General features: G+C 52.0%; 1 protein-coding gene across 1 annotated transcript; it reads left to right on the top strand.

Annotated features, from left to right (window-relative positions):
- The first annotated feature begins 920 nt into the window (after window positions 1-920).
- Window positions 921-19,490, top strand: MCM3 (minichromosome maintenance complex component 3). Its single transcript, XM_068142939.1, has 19 exons — window positions 921-995; window positions 2,381-2,435; window positions 2,810-2,921; window positions 3,773-3,981; window positions 4,282-4,412; window positions 6,149-6,387; window positions 6,796-6,907; window positions 10,345-10,396; window positions 10,945-11,076; window positions 12,476-12,684; window positions 14,296-14,470; window positions 14,655-14,781; window positions 15,339-15,489; window positions 15,641-15,781; window positions 16,882-16,988; window positions 17,898-17,980; window positions 18,323-18,398; window positions 18,587-18,718; window positions 19,349-19,490. The coding sequence occupies exons 1-19, from the start codon at window positions 921-923 to the stop codon at window positions 19,488-19,490; spliced, it is 2,460 nt and encodes an 819-aa protein (XP_067999040.1).
- Window positions 19,491-20,122: the final 632 nt, after the last annotated feature.

Raw genomic sequence — 20,122 nt, forward strand, 5'->3', positions numbered from 1 at the left:
ATTGATTTTGCTGGCATTTGGCACCGGTTGCTTCCTGGCTCTCCAGCAGCACACTCCCAGGCTCGCACCAGGCCAGGTGAAAGGGAAGCAAGCGACACCCAGCCTGCGATTTTGGGAGCGAAAACAGCTGGAAACAGAGCTCCCCGAAACCCAACACAGAAATAAAAAGTGTATTTTGTTTGTTTGTTTGTATCCGTGTGTTTATTTTTTTTTCTTCTTTAAATAAAATTGGCTTTCAGCTGGTGACTTGCAAGCGCCAGAACTGGGAGTCAGGCTGGGATCCGGGGCCGATGCCTGGATCCCCTGACCCTCTGGGCCCTGAGGCGCATGGATCCTTGGCCCTCCGAACCCCCCCTGTCAGGCTCCTCAACCCCTTGAGGGCCTTCAGCTCCCAGGGACGATCCCCAAGCCCCGCAGGCCGCTCCAGGGCCGCAGCTCCGCCAGCGGGCGCAGAGGGGCTCGGATGCCCCGTCCCCCCCGCCCCCTGAACCCGCTACTCCCCGTCCCCCCGGCACGCCGATAGGCAGAAGCTCTTGCCCGTCATTCCCGTGAACGCTTTCGCGACCCATTGGCTGGTGCCGCGTGATGCCGACTAATAAGAAACGCCGAGGGGCAGGTAGGAGGCGGAACTCCCGCTCGGTGGCGGGAAAGGTACTGGATTTGGCGCCAAGCGGGAGCACGGCGGCTGTAAGGCTCGTCTCGTCTCGTCTCGTCTCGTCTCGTCTCGTCTCGTCTCGTCTCGTCTCGTCTCGTCTCGTCTCGTCTCGTCTCGGCTCGGCTCGGCTCGGCTCGGCTCGGCTCGGCTCGGCTCGGCTCGGCTCGGCTCGGCTCGGCTCGTCCAGCGGGCGCTGCCGGGGCTTGGCCAGCTCCACTGGGCACTTGCTGCCTTCCCTCTTGCGGTCTCTCTGAGCGAGCGCAACATGGCGGCGGGCGTGCTGGAGGACGCGGAGCTGCGTGAGGCGCAGCGCGACTACCTCAATTTCCTGGACGATGAGGTGAGGCCGGGAGCGGGGCTGCACTGGAGAAACAGGGGCTGGGTAAGCCGTCTCCCGTGCTCCCGGGGGTTGGGGAGCAACCGGCCCCTGTAGCCGTTCCCCCTACTCCCCTCCCATTCCCTGCTTCCCCCCCGCAACTTGGTCAGTGGGGCTATAGGGAATCGAGTGCTGCAGGAACCGGCTCCTGGAGCGGAATGCCTCAGACAGACATTTACAAATTCATACACTCGCTGTTTTGGTTTGGAAGGGGCTTTAAGGGTCATTCAGCCCAACCCCTCTCCAGTCAGTAGGACATCTTCATCTAGATCAGGCTGCTCAGAGCCCCCAGGGATCAGTGCTAGGCCCCATCCTCTTTAACATCTTTATTGATGATCTGGATGAGGGCATTGAGTCTATCATCAGTAAATTTGCTGATGACACCAAGCTGGGGGCAGGAGTTGATCTGCTAGAGGGTAGAGAGGCTCTGCAGAGAGACCTCGACAGGCTGGACAGATGGGCAGAGTCCAACGACATGAGATTTAACACATCCAAGTGCCAGGTTCTGCACATTGGCCACAACAACCCCATGCAGTGCTACAGGCTGGGGTCAGAGTGGCTGGAGAGCAGCCAGGCAGAGAGGGACCTGGGAGTGCTGGTTGATGGTAGGCTGAACATGAGCCTGCAGTGTGCCCAGGTGGCCAGGAGGGCCAATGGCATCCTGGCCTGCATTAAGAACAGTGTGGCCAGCAGGAGCAGGGAGGTCATTCTGCCCCTGTACACTGCACTGGTTAGGCCACACCTCGAGTACTGTGTCCAGTTCTGGGCCCCTCAGTTTAGGAAGGATGTTGACTTGCTGGAACGAGTCCAGAGAAGGGCAACGAAGTTAGTGAGGGGTTTGGAACACAAGCCCTATGAGGAGAGACTGAGGGAGCTGGGGCTGCTTAGCCTGGAGAGGAGGAGACTCAGGGGTGACCTTATTGCTCTCTACAACTACCTGAAGGGGGGTTGTAAACAGGCAGAGGTTGGTCTCTTCTCCCAGGCAGCCAGCACCAGAACAAGAGGACACAGTCTCAGGCTGCACCAGGGGAAGTTCAGGCTGGAGGTCAGGAGGAAGTTTTACACAGAGAGAGTGATTGCCCATTGGAATGGACTGCCCGGGGAGGTGGTGGAGTCGCCGTCACTGGAGGTGTTCAGGAGGAGACTTGACAGGTTGCTTGGTTACATGGGTTAGTTGATTAGGTGGTGTTGGATGATAGGTTGGACACGATGATCTTGAAGGTCTCTTCCAACCTGGTTTATTCTATTCTATTCTATTCTATTCTATTCTAACCCCAATTTTCTCAGCCTGTCCCCTCAGCAGAGGGGTTCCAGTCCTCCAATCACTTTTTGTGGACCCACTTTGACAGGTCCATGTCTTTCTTGTGCTGAGGACCCCAGAGCTGGACACAGCACTGGAGGTGGGTACTCTCAAGACTGAATTAGATGGGCAGAATCCCCTGCTTTGACCTGCTGGCCACATGGTTTTGGATGCCAGTCAGGATATAGTTGGCTTGAGCACACACTGCTGTCTTATATCCAGCTGTTCACTCATCAATACCCCCACTTCCTCCACAGGACTGCTCTCCATCCCTTCATCCCCCAGCCTGTGTTGATACTGAGAGTGGTACTGGACCCAACACTTGGCCTTGTTGAACCTCCTGAGGTTCACACGAGTCCAATTCTCATTCCTCTGGCGTGTCAACTGCGCTGCTCATCTTGGTGTCACCTGCAAACTTGCTGGGGGAGCAGCTGATCCCACTGTCTGTGTGACTATTTCCCCTACCCCTTCTTGCAAGAGGATCAAGGGGTTTACCACAGCAAAGTGCGGGACATGATCAGTGACAATCGGTATCGCCTCCTCATCAATATCAATGACCTGCGCAGGAAGAACGAGAAGAGGGCCAATAGGTTGGTGTGGGGCAGCAGGGTTCTCCTTTGGCACTGTGCCCTAGGTGGGTTCTTAGAGGCCCAGCCCAGATTTTGCAGGTTCTTTGTGCTAAAGAAAGGCCGAATCCTGTCCTGTGCACCGAGGCCTGTCTGAAAGGGTGGACCTGATGTTAGCCTGGAGAAGAGGAGGCTCAGGGGAGACCATATTGCCGTCTACAACTACCTGAAGGGAGGCTATAGCCAAGTGAGGGTTGGTCTCTTCTCCCAGGCAACCAGCACCAGAACAAGAGGACACAGTCTCAAGCTGTGCCAGGGGAGGTTTAGGCTGGATGTTAGGAAGAAGTTCTTCCTAGAAAGAGTAATTTGCCATTGGAATGGGCTGCCCAGGGAGGTGGTGGAGTCACCATCCCTGGAAGTGTTTAAAGTAAGACCAGAAGAAGCACTTAGTGCCATGGTTTAGTTGATTAGATGGTGTTGGGTGATAGGTTGGACTCGATGATCTGGAAAGTCTTTTCTAACCTAGTTGATTCTGTGATGTTCATCCCTTCCAAGCTTGCAAACCCATCATGTACCAAAGACCTGCAACAAGCTGAGGTTGATTGTGTAATGTAAATCATCTCCTTTCTAAGGATGCTTGGGGGTGTTTTGGGCCAAGCTTTGCAGTCTGCACTGGAACATGTGAGGTTTTTTGCATGTGGTTGGGTTTGTTCAGCTCTTGGCTGTTTGTAGCAGTGGACCTGACACAGAGCTATGCTGGGCTTTGGGTATTTCATCTGCTGCTTCTTGTGAATTTGATGAGCACATGAAGGCATGGGAAAGATGTTGAGGAGGAGGGCAAAAGGGGCTAATCTGCATTGTCACCTCTGTTGCAGGCTCTTGACCAATGCCTTTGAGGAGCTGATTGCCTTCCAGCGTGCTTTGAAGGATTTTGTTGCCTCTGTTGATACTACCTATGCCAAGCAGTATGAGGACTTCTACATTGGGCTGGAGGGCAGCTTTGGCTCCAAGCACGTGTCACCATGGACACTGACAGCTTGCTTCCTCAGCTGCATTGTCTGTGTGGAGGGCATCATGACAAAATGTGAGCCTGGGGGAAGACCCAGGGGCTTTGAGCAATGGTGGTGGGTCCAGGTGTTTTCTGTGGAGGGGCTGTGGTCCACAGGGAGCCATGGTCCATCCTGGCAGCCTGGGCAAAGGAATCAGGGGACTTGGTAGAAGGTCTTGAGTACTGGGATGATCTCTGAGCCCAGCAAATCCTGGCTGTGGTTGACAGCAGGTTGTGTCCCAACTGTGTTTAGCTTTAGAGACCCTGCTGGGGGAGTGTCTGCTGGCAGAGGGGTGGGACATTCCTGCCCCTAACTTATCTTTCCTCCAACCTCAGGCTCTCTGGTTCGTCCAAAGGTGGTCCAGAGTGTCCATTATTGCCCAGCTACCAAGAAGACTATTGAGCGCCGCTACACAGACATGACTTCCCTGGATGCTTTCCCATCCAGCTCTGTCTACCCTACAAAGGTGAGGTGAAATAGCCCTGTGGGAAGCATCAGCAGGTTCCTCTAGGGAGAATGTTCCAGCTCTGAACCCAGAGCTCAGTTCCCTGTGTATCCCTTCTCCCCCTGCCAACAAGGCTTATGGAGTAGAAAGGAGACATATCATGTGTGGAAGTCCCAGAGAGCTGGAATGAGCATGTGAAGAAAGTCTGTTGGACACAAGATCACCAGCCCACTAGTTCAGATCTTGGTTCTGCTGTAGCATGGTTTCTTAGAATCACAGAATCACAAAATCAACCAGGTTGGAAAAGACCTCAGAGATCATCAAGTCCAACCTAATACCTAACACTTCATGACAACCAAACCATGTCTTCAAGTGCCACATCCAGTATTTTTTTTAACACCTTCAGGGATGGTGACTCCACCATTTCCCTGGGCAGCACATTCCAATGGTCAGTTACTCCTTTGCGAAGAACTTTCTCCTCACCTTGAGCCTAAACTTCCCTTGGCACAGCTTGAGACTGTGTACTCTTTTTCTGCCTGGCTGGTTGTAGCCCCACCTGGCTTCAACCTCCTTGCAGGTAGTTGTAGAGAGCAAGAAGGTCTCCCCTGAGCCTTCTCCAGGCTAAACAACCCCAGCTCCCTGTGACTGTTTGAGGCTGTGCCTTTAAGAAAAGGACAGTACTGGGGCACTGTGACTGAATGTTTTGTAAACAAAAGACAGGTCTAAACGAATTTCATTGGTAGATTGGTAGAATGCAACTTTAAGTTTTGAGTGCAGCTGAGACTTTCCTCAGTTTGCTCTTCCCTCCTCCCTTTTTGCAGCTCGTCTGCTTCTAGGCTCTCTGCCAGACTGACCTTGGACAGATAAGCGTGTGGCCTACTAACACTTTGCTTTAATTTATAACTGCTTTTATTAACAATTTCTCTTTTTCTCTCTTTCTAACCCTCTTTGGGGAAAAAGGGGAGAGAAGGGGGTACGGGGGGGGAACCCTCCTCCGGGGGGGGGGGGGGGGAATTTCGTTCCTGTATTATTGTTCTTTTGCTTTTCTGTATATTTCTGTGTATATATTGTAAATACTGTAAATTGTGTATATATATCCAGCATTCTCTAAAAATTGCTTGTAAATATAGCATTCCCTTTTGCTCCTCCAGCTGGCTAGCTGTGGTATATTTTTTTTTTCCTCTCTTTGTGGGGGTAGAAGGCTGGGCCTTTCTCTCAAACCCACGACACTCCCTCAACCTCTTGTCATAGGGCTGTGCTCAAGGCCTCTCACCAGCCTCGTTGCCGTTCTCTGGACATGTTCAAGTATCTCAGTGTTCTTCTTAAACTGAGGAGCCCAGAACTGGACCCAGTACTCAAGGTGCAGGATGTTGTCAGCCAGGCTGGTTGCTCCTGGGATGCAGCTCAGCAGGGACGTGTACCCTTTGGTAGAGGGATTGCCCCGTGTTTGGGAAGGGAAGAAGAAGGTTGTCTTGAGCTTTGTCCCAGTTGCACTCAGTCTGATGCATAAGTGGTGTGTCACCACTGCCTGCCTGTGGTAGATGCAGGGCTTGGAAAGACCCAATGTACCAGCAGTGATGGGTGTTAGCAGCTGTAGACTGTGGATCTGGTGAACTCCAGTTTCTGTCAGTCCTGATAAACCTGGCCAGCTGTCTGCTGCATGCTGGGCAATGCAGTCTGTCTTCCCACTGCTGAGCTGACCTCCTTCTCCCTGCCCTCCTGAAAGGTGCTAAGTCTTTTTGTTGGGGTTCTTCTAGGATGAAGAGAATAACCCTTTGGAGACAGAGTTTGGCCTCTCAGTCTACAAGGACCATCAGACCATCACCATTCAGGAGATGCCTGAGAAGGCACCGGCAGGGCAGCTGCCACGCTCGGTGGATGTCGTTCTGGATGATGACCTGGTGGATAAGGTGAAGCCTGGGGACCGCATCCAGGTGGTGGGGACTTACCACTGCCTGCCAGGAAAGAAAGGGGGTTACACTTCAGGGACTTTCAGGTGAGCCTTCTTTTGGTTTGACTTCAGCCCTCCCTCTCTCTGGAAGATGAGATTTAGGGTAGGCAGGTGGCCATCCCAGAGCTGGAGCAAACATTGGCTTAAATCCCTTAGAGCACCTTGCTCTTTAACATCAATGTGTAGCTGTGAGCTCCAGCTTTTGTGCAGAAGAGGTTGGATGCCCTTAAAGATGCTCCACTAATGCCCCTTCCATGTAACAAGGAAGAAAAATGATTTTGTGTGGGGACCTGAGCAGCAGGTGGCATTTGACCAGATCAAACGAGAGGTGGTCCATGCTATGGCTCTGGGACCTGTTCGAACTGGGCCAGAGATCAAGAATGTGCTGTACACTGCGGCTGGTGAGAATGGTCCTACATGGAGCTTGTGGCAGAAGGCTCCTGGTGAAACCAGGGGCAGGCCCCTAGGTTTCTGGAGTAAGGGGTACAAAGGCTCCGAGGCCAACTACACTGTGACAGAGAAGGAAATCCTAGCTGCCTATGAGGGCGTCCGGGCTGCCTCTGAGGTAATTGGGACTGAGTCACCTCTATTTCTAGCTCCAAGGCTTCCAGTCCTGACCTAGATGTTCAAAGGGAGAGGCTCAACCCCACATCATGCCACAGATGCTACCTGGAGTAAGTGGATGGCCCTGATAACTCAGCGAGCTCGGATGGGGAACTTCGAACGCCCTGGCATAGTGGAAGTGATCACCAACTGGCCAGAGGGTGCTGACTTTGGAATGCCACCAGAGCAGACAGTGACCCGTGCTGAGGAGGCTCCCCCATATAATTATCTCCCTGACGACAAGGAGAAGGGCTATGCTCTATTTGCAGATGGGTCCTGCCGGCTTGTAGGAAGCAAGCGGAGATGGAAGGCAGCTGTCTGGAGCCCAACAAGGCAAGTGGCAGAAGCAAGGGATGGAGAAGGTGAATCCAGTCAATACGCAGAGGTAAAAGCTGTCCAGCTGGCCCTGGATATAGCAGAACGAGAGAACTGGCCAGTGCTGTACCTCTACACTGACTCCTGGATGGTAGCCAACGCCTTGTGGGGGTGGCTGAAGGAATGGAGGAGGAACGGGTGGCAGAGAAAAGGGAAACCTGTTTGGGCCGCTGACCTGTGGCAAGACATTGCTGCCTGCCTGGACAGGCTGCCAACCAAGGTACGGCACATCGATGCACACATCCCCAAGAGCAGAGCCACAGAGGAGCACAAGCACAACCACCAAGCAGACCTGGCTGCTAAGATCTCCCAAATAGACTTGGACTGGGAACACAAGGGCAAGATGTTCTTAGCTCGCTGGGCCCATGACAGTTCTGGCCACCAAGGGAGAGACGCCACATACCGGTGGGCTCGGGACAGATCCGTGGACATCTCTATGGAGGCCATCTCACAGGTCATCCATGAGTGTGACATCTGTGCTGCCATCAAGCAGGCCAAGCGCATGAAGCCTCTGTGGTATGGGGGGAGATGGTCGAAATATAAATATGGAGAGGCCTGGCAGATCGACTACATCACCCTTCCTCGGTCTCACAGTGTCAAGCAGTACGTACTGACCATGGTGGAGGCAAATACAGGGTGGCTGGAGACCTATCCAGTTCCTCATGCCACTGCTCGCAACACCATCCTGGGCCTAGAGAAACATATCCTGTGGAGACACGGCACCCCCGGGAGGATTGAATCAGACAATGGAACCCACTTCAGGAACCATCTCATAAGGGACTGGGCAAAGGAACATGGGATTGAGTGGATTTACCACATCCCATACCATGCACCAGCTGCAGGGAAGGTCGAGCGCTACAATGGCTTGCTAAAGACCACCCTAAAAGTCATGGGGGGTGGAACCTTCAGGAACTGGGAAAAGCACCTAGCTCAAGCCACTTGGTTAGTGAACAGCAGAGGATCTGTGAACCGAGCTGGTCCTGCCCAGTCCGACCTGCTGCAAACAGTGGATGGAGATGGAGTTCCTGTGATTGCTGAGAAGAACCTGCTGGGGAAGTCAGTGTGGGTTTTCCCTGCTGCTGGTGAGGGCAAACCAACCCGAGGGGTGGTCTCGGCTGAGGGTCCTGGTCACACGTACTGGGTTATGTTAGAAACTGGGGACATTCAGTGTATCCCACAGCAGAATGTGACTCTGGCTGAAAGAGGATGAACTCAGAGGAGGCAACACTCATCAATGTAATTATGTGAATAGTTATAAGTTGTTCTAAGTTTCTCCATCCTAGCTTAATACCAGCCTAGCATCCAGGACTCAACGTACCCACTGCACACCAACCCAAAGAGCTCCTGCATCATCTCATCATCATGATTAAATGATTCAGATGGGCTTCTTGGTACTGATAGACTTTAGTCTTGAAGCCCAAGTATTGGTTAGTTGTGGGGACTGTGGAAAGGGTATGAGTCAGACTTGGAAATAATGCTGGTCTCTCTGCATGGGAATGAATGCTACTGTGAAGTAGAATAGCAAACTTTTGCCCCTGTACTCTGCATTGGTTAGACTGCACCTTGAGTACTGTGTCCAGTTCTGGGCCCCTCAGTTTAAGAAGGACATTGAAACACTTGAACGTGTCCAGAGAAGGGCAACAAGGCTGGGGAGAGGCCTCGAACACAAGCCCTATGAGGAGAGGCTGAGGGAGCTGGGATTGTTTAGCCTGGAGAAGAGGAGGCTCAGGGGTGACCTCATTGCCCTCTACAACTACCTGAAAGGTGGTTGTGGCCGGGAAGGGATTGGTCTCTTCTCCCAGACAACCAGCACCAGAACAAGGGGACACAGTCTCAAGCTGTGCCAGGGGAGGTTTAGACTCGAGGTGAGGAGGAAGTTCTTCACCGAGCGAGTCATTTGTCATTAGAATGGGTTGCCCAGGGAGGTGATTGAGTCACCATCCCTGGAGGCGTTCAAGAGGGGATTGGACGTGGCACTTGGTGCCATGGTCTAGTCATGGGGTCTGTGTTGATAGGTTGGACTCGATGATCCTTGAGGTCCTTTCCAACCTAAGCTATACTGTGATACTGTGATACTGTGATCTCACCTGCACCCGTTCCTGATGTCCCTACAGCAACGGACTGTTCCTGATTTTTTTCTTTCCCTTTCAAAGACAGACTGATTCCTGATTCTTCTCCACATGCCTACCCAGTTCAAGCACCACCTACAGTGACCATCACCAGAGAGAGAGAGAGACTGCCCTGGGAAAGAGCAAGCCGGGATAGCAAGAGACTTGCACCAAGGATTCAAATACCACGTGTCAAAATCGCATGGAGGGGCTGTGGCAGGAGAGAAGAAGTGGAACAGAGGGGTGGATTGTGGTGGGTTAACGCCTTTTTCTGAAAACAAAAGAAGAAAGCAGGGTGGAGGGCTTGCGGGTACTTTACACTCCCTGAAGGGCGTTTCCCCCCTGGGAAAGCTGAGTCTGTTCCACCTTCCCCTCCCTGCCCAGCTAGGGTATAAAAAACAGGACATCATAGCTGTGGGGTCTCCTTTTTGGCTCCTGCCTCTGCTGGATGAGAGCTACTGCAGCTGCCCTCCTACTCCTCAGCCACGTGGCCGGACCTGATCCTTCTCCCTGCTGCCTCTGCACCTCCTCAGAGAAAGACTGGTTTTGTATTATTTTTTTTTTCCTGTCCCCCTCCCATCCATTCTTGTTCCTTGCCCTTGTGAACCTTTTTTTCCCCTGTTATTGTTATATATATAATTTGAAGAAAAATATTATTTGCCTCTCTACTTCTAAGCTGACTCCAGATTGCTGTTTAGTGGATTTGCTCCTTACCCTTTTTTTTTCCCTCTCCCTGTTTGGAAGGAGGAGGGGGGGAGTGGGGAATCGATTCTCAGCCTTTTCCCCATTTGAGCTTTTAACTCTCAGTTAAGGCTCAAACCACTACAAGCTGGCAAAGTCCCTGGCTCCCAGCATCCATGGGCATGAGTACATCAAGAAGGCCACTCTCTGATTGCTGCTTGGAGGGGTGGAGAAGATCCTGGAGAATGGGAGCCGCATCCGAGGAGACATCAATGTCTTGCTGATAGGTCTGGAAAAGATGAGCAGAGGCACCCTCAGCTGGTAACATTGGGGGATGAGATAAAGGAGAATTTTTCTGGACTTTCTTTTGTATAATTGGGGTTAGATGGGAGCTCCTCTGATCCAAGCATGTGTACTGGTGGATCATGTTGCCTTGGGACTTGTCCAGTTGGTTTTGAACACCTGGATGGAATCCATGACCTCTGTGGGCCACTGTCCCAATGTTTGACTCACCCTCAAGTAGATTTTTATACTTCTGCCTTCCAACTGGGATTTCCTGTGTTCCAAATTGTCCCCATTGCCTCTGGTCCTGTCGTCATACATCTCTTGAAACTCTATATCCACCTTCTCTGTTTCTTCTCATTGAGTCATTGAGGAAGGCAAGAAGGTCATTTGATCACCTTCTTCTCTGAAGGCTGAACAACCCCACTTCTGTCCCCTTGCCTTCTCACCTGCCCCTGCACTGAGGAACCCCAAACAGGACAGGGTATCCAGGTAATGCACAGTTAGTATCCAGGTGATGTGCAGTTACTAAACATGGTCTTCTCCATTGCAGGAGACCCCTCTGTCGCCAAGTCTCAGCTGCTGCGGTACGTGCTCCACACTGCGCCCCGCGCCATCCCCACCACTGGCAGAGTCTCCTCGGGTGTTGGCCTGACTGCTGCTGTCACCACTGACCAAGAAACCGGTGAGGAGCAGGCTGGTTCTTGGTGGGAGCTGTCAGAGGGATGCCTGTTAACACCTGAGAGACACTCTGCAGGATCATCCAATTCTAGAGTGGTCTGGGTTGGAAGAGAGCTTTAAAAGTCATCTAGTTCATGCAGTGAGCAGGGATAATCTCACTAGAGCAGGTTGCTCAGAGCCCCATCCAACCTGAACTGGAATGTTTCCAGGGGTGGGGCTTCTACCACCTCTCTGGGCAACTTGTGCCAGCATCTCACCATCTGTGAAAAATTCTTTCCTTTTTCTGCTGTTCATCTATTTGGTGGTGATCTTCTCTACTCTTCTGTTTGGTGCACTCTGTGTGAGGCCTAGCAGCAGCCTGGGTCTTGTCTTCCTCATGAACTTGCTCCTCATCCTAAACATCCCACTTTGGCTGTCAGGTTGGGTAGGAGATAGAATCATGGAATTGTTTAGGTTGGAAAACACCTTTAGGATCGTTGAGTCCAACTGTAAACCAAACATTGCCAAGTTCACCACTAAACCATGTCATAGAATTGAGGTTGGAGAAGGCCTTTAAGGTCATTGAGTTCAAGCATTAAGTTAGAACAGCCAATTCCACCACTAAATCGTGTCCCCTCAGCACTACATCTACACCTCTTTTAAATACCACCACCACTTTCCCGGGCAGCCTGTTCCAGGGCTTGACAACCCTTCTGGTGAAGATGGGCAGCCCTGAAGGGTGCTGCTGCTCTTTGAGGCTTGGCCTAGTTGCAAGGTTGATGATGTGGTGGAGGGGGATGTCAGAGTGGCCAGCAGGAGCAGGGAGGTCATTCTGCCCCTGTACTCAGTACTGGTTAGGCCACACCTTGAGTACTGTGTCCAGTTCTGGGCTCTTCAGTTCAAGAAAGATGTTGAGTTGCTGGAAGGTGTCCAGAGAAGGGCAACAAAGCTGGGGAGGGGTTTGGAGCACAAGCCCTATGAGGAGAGGCTAAGGGAGCTGGGGTTGCATAGCCTGGAGAAGAGGAGGCTCAAAGGAGACTTTATTGCTGTCTACAACTACCTGAAGGGAGGTTGCAGCCAGGTGGGGCTTGGTCTCCCAGGCAACCAGCACCAGAACAAGAGGACACAGTCTCATGCTGTGCAGGGGGAAGTTCATGCTGGACGTTAGGAAGAAATTCTTCATAGAAAGAGAGATTGGCCATTGAAATGTGCTGCCCAGGGAGGTGGTGGGGTTGATGTCCCTGGAGGTGTTTAGGAAGAGACTGAATGAGGCACTTAGTGCCATGGTCTGGCTGATTAGTTAGGGTTGGGTGATTGGTTGGACTTGATGATCTTGGAGGTCTCTTCCAACCTGGCTGATTCTGTGTGACCCCGGGTCAGGAGGAAGGTGGTTAGAAGGGTGGTTGATCTTCCTCTCCCCGCAGGTGAACGGCACTTGGAAGCAGGGGCCATGGTGTTGGCTGACCGGGGGGTGGTGTGCATTGACGAGTTCGACAAGATGTCCGACATCGACCGCACGGCCATCCACGAGGTGATGGAGCAGGGTTGCGTCACCATCTCCAAGGCTGGCATCCATGCCCGCCTCAACTCCCGCTGCAGCGTCCTGGCGGCCGCCAACCCAGTCTACGGCTGGGTGAGTACCAGCACCTGGTGGCTTGCAAACTCCCCTCACCCCCCCCTCAATATTAAATGTGCCAGACCAGCTCGGCTGGAAGCAAATGAAGTTGTGTTTACAAGCAAAACTACAACCTGCAGTGGAATGCACTGAGTATGTGCAAAATACACAGTAGCTGAACAAGAGCCAGCAGTGTGCCCAGGTGGCAAAGAAGGCCAATGGCATCCTGACCTGGATCAGAAATAGTGTGGCCAGCAGGAGCAGGGAGGTCATTCTGCCCTGTACTCAGCACTGCTTAGGCCACACCTTGAGTACTGTGTCTAGTTCTGGGCCACTCAATTTAAGAAGGACATTGAGACTCTTGAACATGTCCAGAGAAGGGCAACGAGGCTGGGGAGAGGTCTGGAGCACAGCCCTGTGAGGAGAGGCTGAGGGAACTGGGGTTGTTTAGCCTGGAGAAGAGGAGGCTCAGGGGAGACCTTACTGCTTTCTACAACTACCTGAAGGGAAGTTGTAGCCAGGTGGGGGTTGGTCTCTTCTCCCAGGCAACCAGCACCAGAACAAGAGGACACAGTCTCAAGCTGCACCAGGGGAGGTTTAGGCTTAAGGTGAGTGGAAAGTTCTTCACAGAAAGAGTTATTTGCCATTGAAATGTGCTGCCCAGGGAGGTGTTGGAGTCACCATCCCTCAAGGTATTCAAGAGGAGATTGGACGTGGCACTTGAAGCCATGGTTTAGTTAGTCATGAGGTGTTGGGTGACAGGTTGGACTTGATGATCTCTGAGGTCTTTTCCAACCTTATTGATTCTATGATTTACAGGTATTTACAATTAATGAACAGCACAAGGACCCCTTCTGGGGTCCCCTGGGGAATTTTCAACCCACTACAAGGAGGCAGCTGCTAAATCCCAGATCTCCCCAAACCAGTGACTTGGTTCTTGCTAGGACTGGGATCCATGGGGCAGTGAAGATCTGGTGGATTTAGGTGGTGCTATTGTGGTGTGTTGAAATTACCCTGCAACACAGAATTGCCAGTCCAGCTCAGTTGAAAAGCAAATGAAGCTGTATTTACAAACAAAACTACAATCTAAAACAGGAAATGCAATGAATATGTACAAAATATACAATATTTATATATATTTACAATTATAAACAACACAAGAACCCCACTGGACAAAGCCAGGGGGCTACTGGTAGCTTCCCCCTCCCTGCTTTCTGCTCTCCCCCAGTACACCAGACAAGACAAAGAGCTGAGTGGTGTTATTAGTACTTAACCACAATTAGAATAGAATAGAATTAGCCAGGTTGGAAAAGACCTTTGAGATCATCAAGTCCAACCTATCACCCAACACCATCTCATCAACTAAACCATGGCACCAAGAACCCCATCCAGTCTCTTCCTAAACGCCTCTAGTGATGGTGACTCCACCACCTCCCTGAGCAGCACATTCCAATGGCCAATCTCTCTTTCTATGAAGAACTTCTTCCTAACATCCAGCCTAAACCTCCCCTGGTGCAGCTTGAGACTGTGTCCAGCTGCCTGGACATCCATCCTTTACGGCCTGGTCTGAGGAGGCCCTGCCGGTGTCTCTGGCAGCCAAGGCTAGCCTATGTCTGTATCTTCTTGCAGTATGACCAGTACAAGACACCCATGGAGAACATAGGCCTGCAAGACTCCCTGCTGTCCTGCTTTGACCTGCTCTTCATTGTGCTGGACCAGATGGACCCTGAACAGGACAGGGAGATCTCAGACCACGTGCTGCACGTGCACTGTTACCGCAACCCCAACGAGCAGGACGGGGATGGTGAGTCACCTGCAACTGCAGTCCCCGAGCTGCTCAGGCCTGTCCTTCCTTGGTGAGTGTCACCTCTTGGTGGCAGCTCTTTTGGCTCAACATCCCTGGCTTTGTTGAAACACTGCTTTTGATGGCTCTTGGAAGTTGCTTCAGAAGCTGAAAGCCCCGTTCTCTGTGACTCTTCCCTCTCCAGCCATGCCTCTGGGCAGTGCTGTGGAGATCCTGGCTACAGACGACCCTGACTTTGCTCAGGAGGAGGAACAGGAGCTCCAAGTGTATGAGAAACATGATGACCTCCTGCATGGGCCCCACCGCTGCAAGTGAGTCCTTCCTGCCACATGCCCTGGAGCTATGTGGGGGTTTGGCTTGAGCAATCCAGTCAGTGGCTGACTGGTGGTGCCAGCAATGCTCTGTGTGGTCCACAGGGATGTAGGTGGGCAGGATGCCAAGGGAGCCCTGCTCTGGGCTTGATTTCTCATGTGGGGCAGGTGGGGAATATCTCCTGGAGCTGAATTTTTTCACCATTTGAACTATTAGCCTTTGGAATAAACTCCCAAGGGAGGTGGTGGATTCCCCTACATTAGACAGTTTCAAGGCCCAGCTGGACAGGGTGCTGGGCCATCCCATTTCAGCTTTATTCTGACCCAGAAAGGTTGGGCTAGATTTGAGGTCCCTTCCAACCTGGTATTCTATGAAGCTGTGTGGCTTCTGTGGCTCTGAGCAACCTGATCTAGTGTGAGGTGTCCTTGCCCATGGCAGGGGGGGTTGGAACTAGATGAATTTCCCACATGCCTGGACACCCACAGAGGGTGAAAAGCAAACCCCCCTTTGCTTATCCCCACCTTGGAGGACATGGATGTGCATGCATTCCCTGCAGGGAGAAGGTTGTCAGCATGGAGTTCATGAGGAAGTACATCCATGTAGCAAAGATGATCAAGCCAGTCTTGACCCAGGAGTCAGCGAGCTACATCGCAGAGGAGTACTCGTGCCTGCGCAGCCAGAGCGAGATGAACTCAGACGTCGCCAGGGTGAGTCCTGGGAGCAGCTCCCTCTCACAGCCAGGAGGAGGGAAACTGAGGCACAGAGCTCCCCTCATCCCTTACAGGTGTTTTCCACCCCTGGTGGGATGCCATGGTAGGTGTCAGCCTTGTAGAACCACTTCTCTCTGTTCCTTACCAGACGTCGCCCATCACGGCGCGTACCCTGGAGACCCTGATCCGCCTCTCCACAGCCCACGCCAAGGCCAGGATGAACAAGACAGTTGATTTGCAGGATGCAGAGGCAGCTGTGGAGCTGGTGCAGTTTGCCTACTTCAAAAAGGTAGGGAAAAGATGTCCCTCACTGCTCAGAGGGCCCTAAAGTTGGGCTTGGTGCAGGCTGAGCATGCTGGGCTGCAGGTTGGGTCCTTTCCTGGTAATAGTGGGGGACAAGGCCACCATGGTGGGATCTTGGGTCACTTGGAGTTGGTCCCTGTCTTGGTCTGGAGACACAGTTCTTTTAAAAATTCCCGTGTTGTGAAATTAGAGGCACAAATGAGGCCAAAGTATCAACAGCTAGACTATTTATTACATAAACAAAGTGGAAATAAGAAGGGGAGAGGGAGAAAATGGAGAGTGAGAGAGAGAGAGAATAGGGAGAAAAAGGAAAAAATAGGAAAGAGATTATATTACCAATGGTCAGGGGTGGAGAGAGTCCAAGATGCGTTGTGTTGCCCCATGACGTTTCCAGTGTGTGGTGCCGTCTTCTTTCTTCTACTTTGACAGTGTCGCTCAGGTCTTTTCATACAGTTTTTTTAGTCCTCAGGCAAGTGTCCAGGTGTTGGTCCCCGGGACATCATCCTGGGAAATCATCCTTAGGTAAGTATCCAGCTATTGTCCCCCATGAAATCTTTCCAGGAAATCATAAGTATCCAGGTATCGTTTCCCAGGAAGCTTTTTGTGTAGTTTGGGCAGTGGTCTGGATGGAGGGGCTGGGGGGGCACCTCCGCCTCCTCCCACCCCATCTACTTGCCCACACCCTCATTACACATCAGGAAACAGGTGGTGAGTCTATTGTGTCACCATCCTCTCTTCCTGGGGGTTATCTGATAGCTGGAGATGATTTTGTCCTGAAGGCGTCATGGATGGGTCTTTTAGGCCATTGTGGTAGGTCAGGTTATCCTTTGTTGGGGCACATCTTGATTCATGATGTAATCACAAGGTGATTTGCATCCAGGATTGGTAGACAGGATTCCTACATGATCTTTGCACCTTCCTTCCAGTGGCTCTGCCCAACACATATCAGCTATTGTCTGGGCAAGCAGTAAGTGATTTTATCTTTGTTGAGTCACACCAGGAGAGCCAACTTTTAGTCTCTCACAGTCCCCTAAAAGCAGCTTGAGTGGAAAAGGGGTTTGAGTCCATTCTGTCTTTGCTACACAGGTGCTGGAGAGGGAGAAGAAGCGCAAAAAGCGGACAGAGGATGACTCTGAGACTGAGAAGGAGGAGGATGAGCAGTCACAGCCCACGGAGGAGCACAGGATGAGGACGTAGGAAGCCAGAGCAAGGGAGGGGAGGATGTCAGGCAAGGGCAACAGCCTCTTGAGGTTGCAGCAGACCGTGCTGGCCCTGGGAAGTATTCCATGTTTTGCTCAGCCTAGGGGTTATCATCCCTCCCAGTTTGCAATAGAGGGGTGTGATTATTTCACAGATAAGGAACTGGCTTTGGGGCCGTGTCCAAAGAGCTGCAGTCTGGACCTGGACTCCAAATGGAGATCAGTAATGAGTGGTGTCCTTCAGGGATCTGTGCAAACCTCCTCATGAGGTTCAACAAGGCCATCTGCAAGGTCCTGCACATGGGCAGGGGCAGTCTTTGCTATCAATCCAGGCTGGGGGAGAAAGGGGTGGAGAGCAGCCCTGTGGAGAAGGACTTGGGGGTATTGGTGGGTGAAAAGCTGGGTAAGAGGTGGCAATGTGGACTCAGCCCCTAAAACAAGCAGTATCCTGGGCTGTGTGTCCAAAGCAGTGTGGCCAGCAGGTCAAGAGAGGGGAGTCTGCCCCTCTGCTCTACTCAGGTGGGACCCCACCTGGAGGGTAGATTTAAATTAGTCAGAAGTTTAAGGAAAAAAGAGTGGTGTGACACTAGAGAAGCTGCAGATGCTCCATTGTTGAAAGTCATCAGTGTCAGGTTGAATGGGGCTTGGAGCAACCTGATGTAGTGAAAGATACCCCTGCCTGTGTTACAAGGGTTGAACTGGATGATCTTTGAAGATCCTTTCCAATCCAAACCCTTGTGTGGCTATGTCAGCCACAACCCTTGGAACTGGTACCAGGTTGGGGGTCCCATGATGTGCACAGGGATCTGTGGCTGAAGGGTGGCTTCCAAGAACTAAGGGTTGAGGAGCTTCTGAGCTCTGCAGTTCAGCTGGAGCAGAGGCGACCTCTTTTTACTTCCTCAGGAGAAAGAAGGCATGCACAGAGGGTGAGGGAGACTCCTATGACCCATATGACTTCAGTGATGCTGAGGAGGAGATGCCAGAGGGTAAGTCCCTAGAATTTGTGTCACCTTGCTCTTGAGGGTGCTGCTTCTTTCTGTCCTGGTGGGTCTGTGCACCTGGGCAGCAGGGATGGTTTGGGGTCACTCGAGGTCCCTGGCATTGTGTGGCAGCAGCCACCACCACAAACCGAGGCTGGTGACCCCCTGTGGCCAAGTGAGACAGGAGAATAAGTGTTGTTGATTAACTTTTTTCCATCTGCTTCCTAATTGCTGCATAAGTAACAATGTTGGGAGGGAATTTGGCATCACCCACCCCATCCTCAGGCCAAGTGCTTTTGTTCTTTTGGGCACCAGGTAAGTTGAAGGTAACTCTTCTTTCCTCTCCAGTCCAGGCACACACTCCCAAGACTCCTGAAGCCTCAGCTGCTGGTGAAGAGAAGACGACAGAATTGGCTGAACCAAGGTGAGCAGGGCCTGGAGGAGGTGACTCTCTGGGCATGCCCCACCCCACCCTGGTGGGTCCAAGCTGTTGTCTTTCCTATTGGATGCTGCTTCTGGAAATGGGGAAGGGTTGAGGCACCCTGGGCTGGGATGGAAGGGGAAGGTCTGGTGTGGGCTCTGAGGGGAAATACTTCTTGTTTGCCTGACCAGGTTGAAAACATTCAAGGCTGCCCTCCTGGAGGTGTTCAAAACTTCCCATGCCCAGTCTGTGGGTCTGAAGAACGTGATGGAGTCCATCAACTGTGACAACCCTGAACCCTTCTCGCTGGCTGAAGTATCACAGTATCGCTTAGGTTGGAAAGGACCTCGAGGATCATCGAGTCCAACCTATCAACACAGACCCCATGCCTAGACCATGGCACCAAGTGCCACGTCCAATTTCCCCTTGAACGCCTCCAGGGTCGATGACTCAACCACCTCCCTGGGCAACCCGTTCCAATGACGAATTACTTGCTCGGTGAAGAACTTCCTCCTCACCTCAAGTCTAAACCTCCCCTGGCGCAGCTTGAGACTGTGTCCCCTTGTTCTGGTGCTGGTTGCCTGGGAGAAGAGGCCAACCCCTTCCTGGCTACAACCACCTTTCAGGTAGTTGTAGAGGGCAATGAGGTCACCCCTGAGCCTCCTCTTCTCCAGGCTAAACAATCCCAGCTCCCTCAGCCTCTCCTCATAGGGCTTGTGTTCAAGGCCTCTCACCAGCCTTGTTGCCCTTCTCTGGACACGTTCAAGTGTTTCAATGTCCTTCTTAAACTGAGGGGCCCAGAACTGGACACAGTACTCAAGGTGTGGCCTAACCAAAGCAGAGTACAGGGGCACTATGACCTCCCTGCTCCTGCTGGCCACACTATTCCTAATGCAGGCCAGGATGCTATTGGCCCTCCTGGCCACCTGGGCACACTGTTGGCTCATATTCAGGTGGCTGTCGATCAGCACCCCCAGGTCCCTCTCTGTTTGGGAGCTCTCCAGCCACTCCGACCCCAAAGTGAAGATGGCACTGGCACACATGCAAGATGACAACCAGATCATGGTGTCTGATGACATTGTCTTCTTAATCTGAGCTTCTGGGTGGAAAAGCCTAAGTTCTCATGGACTCTCAGTCTACAGACTCTGTATTTGCCTTCAGTTTTCTCCTGAATGCTTCATCTGGCCGAGCTGAACTTTGGAGAGCTCAAGTCTGAGCACTTTACAGTCCTCCTTTGCTGTACATTGCTGGCAATAAAACCAAAAAAGTCAGGAGCTCTGGAAGCTCTCAACCTTTTGCTGTCTTCAAACTGGAGTATTCAGGAAGAGGTTTGTTCCTGCAAGGAGCCAACAGTCAAAACTTCAGTGCCAATGGTCAGTGTTCTTAATGTGTTGGTTTTAGCTTTGGTGGTCACAGTTGCAGCCTGAGAATAAAAGATCTGGATGTAGGGACCCAACATTCAGTGACGGTAAGAAGCAATGGGACCTCCACTATTAGTAGTGAAGCTTTCCTTTGTCCCCTTTCTTTTTCCTTTTCCCCCCTTGTACAGCCTAGAGCTGCTTGTCTCTAGTAAAGCTGCATTATGTCTTGTTTGTGACCAGCCTCTTCCCCAACTCCTACCAACTTATGGAGGGTGATTCCTGGTGAGGGAGGAGCAAGTGTAGCCTGACCTGCTCCACCACCTGTGGGTTAGCTTGACTTCTAGATTTCACAGCTTTGCTGGGAGT

The sequence above is a fragment of the Melanerpes formicivorus genome, unplaced genomic scaffold (genome assembly GCF_026170545.1).
Source record: "Melanerpes formicivorus ecotype bairdi unplaced genomic scaffold, bMelFor1.0.p_v2 SCAF_9, whole genome shotgun sequence".
NCBI classification, from domain to species: Eukaryota; Metazoa; Chordata; class Aves; order Piciformes; family Picidae; genus Melanerpes; species Melanerpes formicivorus.

What these genes read in the sequence shown, in the direction of transcription:
- MCM3 (XM_068142939.1), top strand. Translation starts at nt 921, where the DNA reads ATGGCGGCGGGCGTGCTGGAGGACGCGGAGCTGCGTGAGGCGCAGCGC. An exon ending in AACGAGAAGAGGGCCAATAG is followed by an intron (nt 2,922 to 3,772) that starts GTTGGTGTGGGG and finishes CCTCTGTTGCAG; the next exon opens with GCTCTTGACCAATGCCTTTG. An exon ending in GAGGAGCACAGGATGAGGAC is followed by an intron (nt 16,989 to 17,897) that starts GTAGGAAGCCAG and finishes TTACTTCCTCAG; the next exon opens with GAGAAAGAAGGCATGCACAG.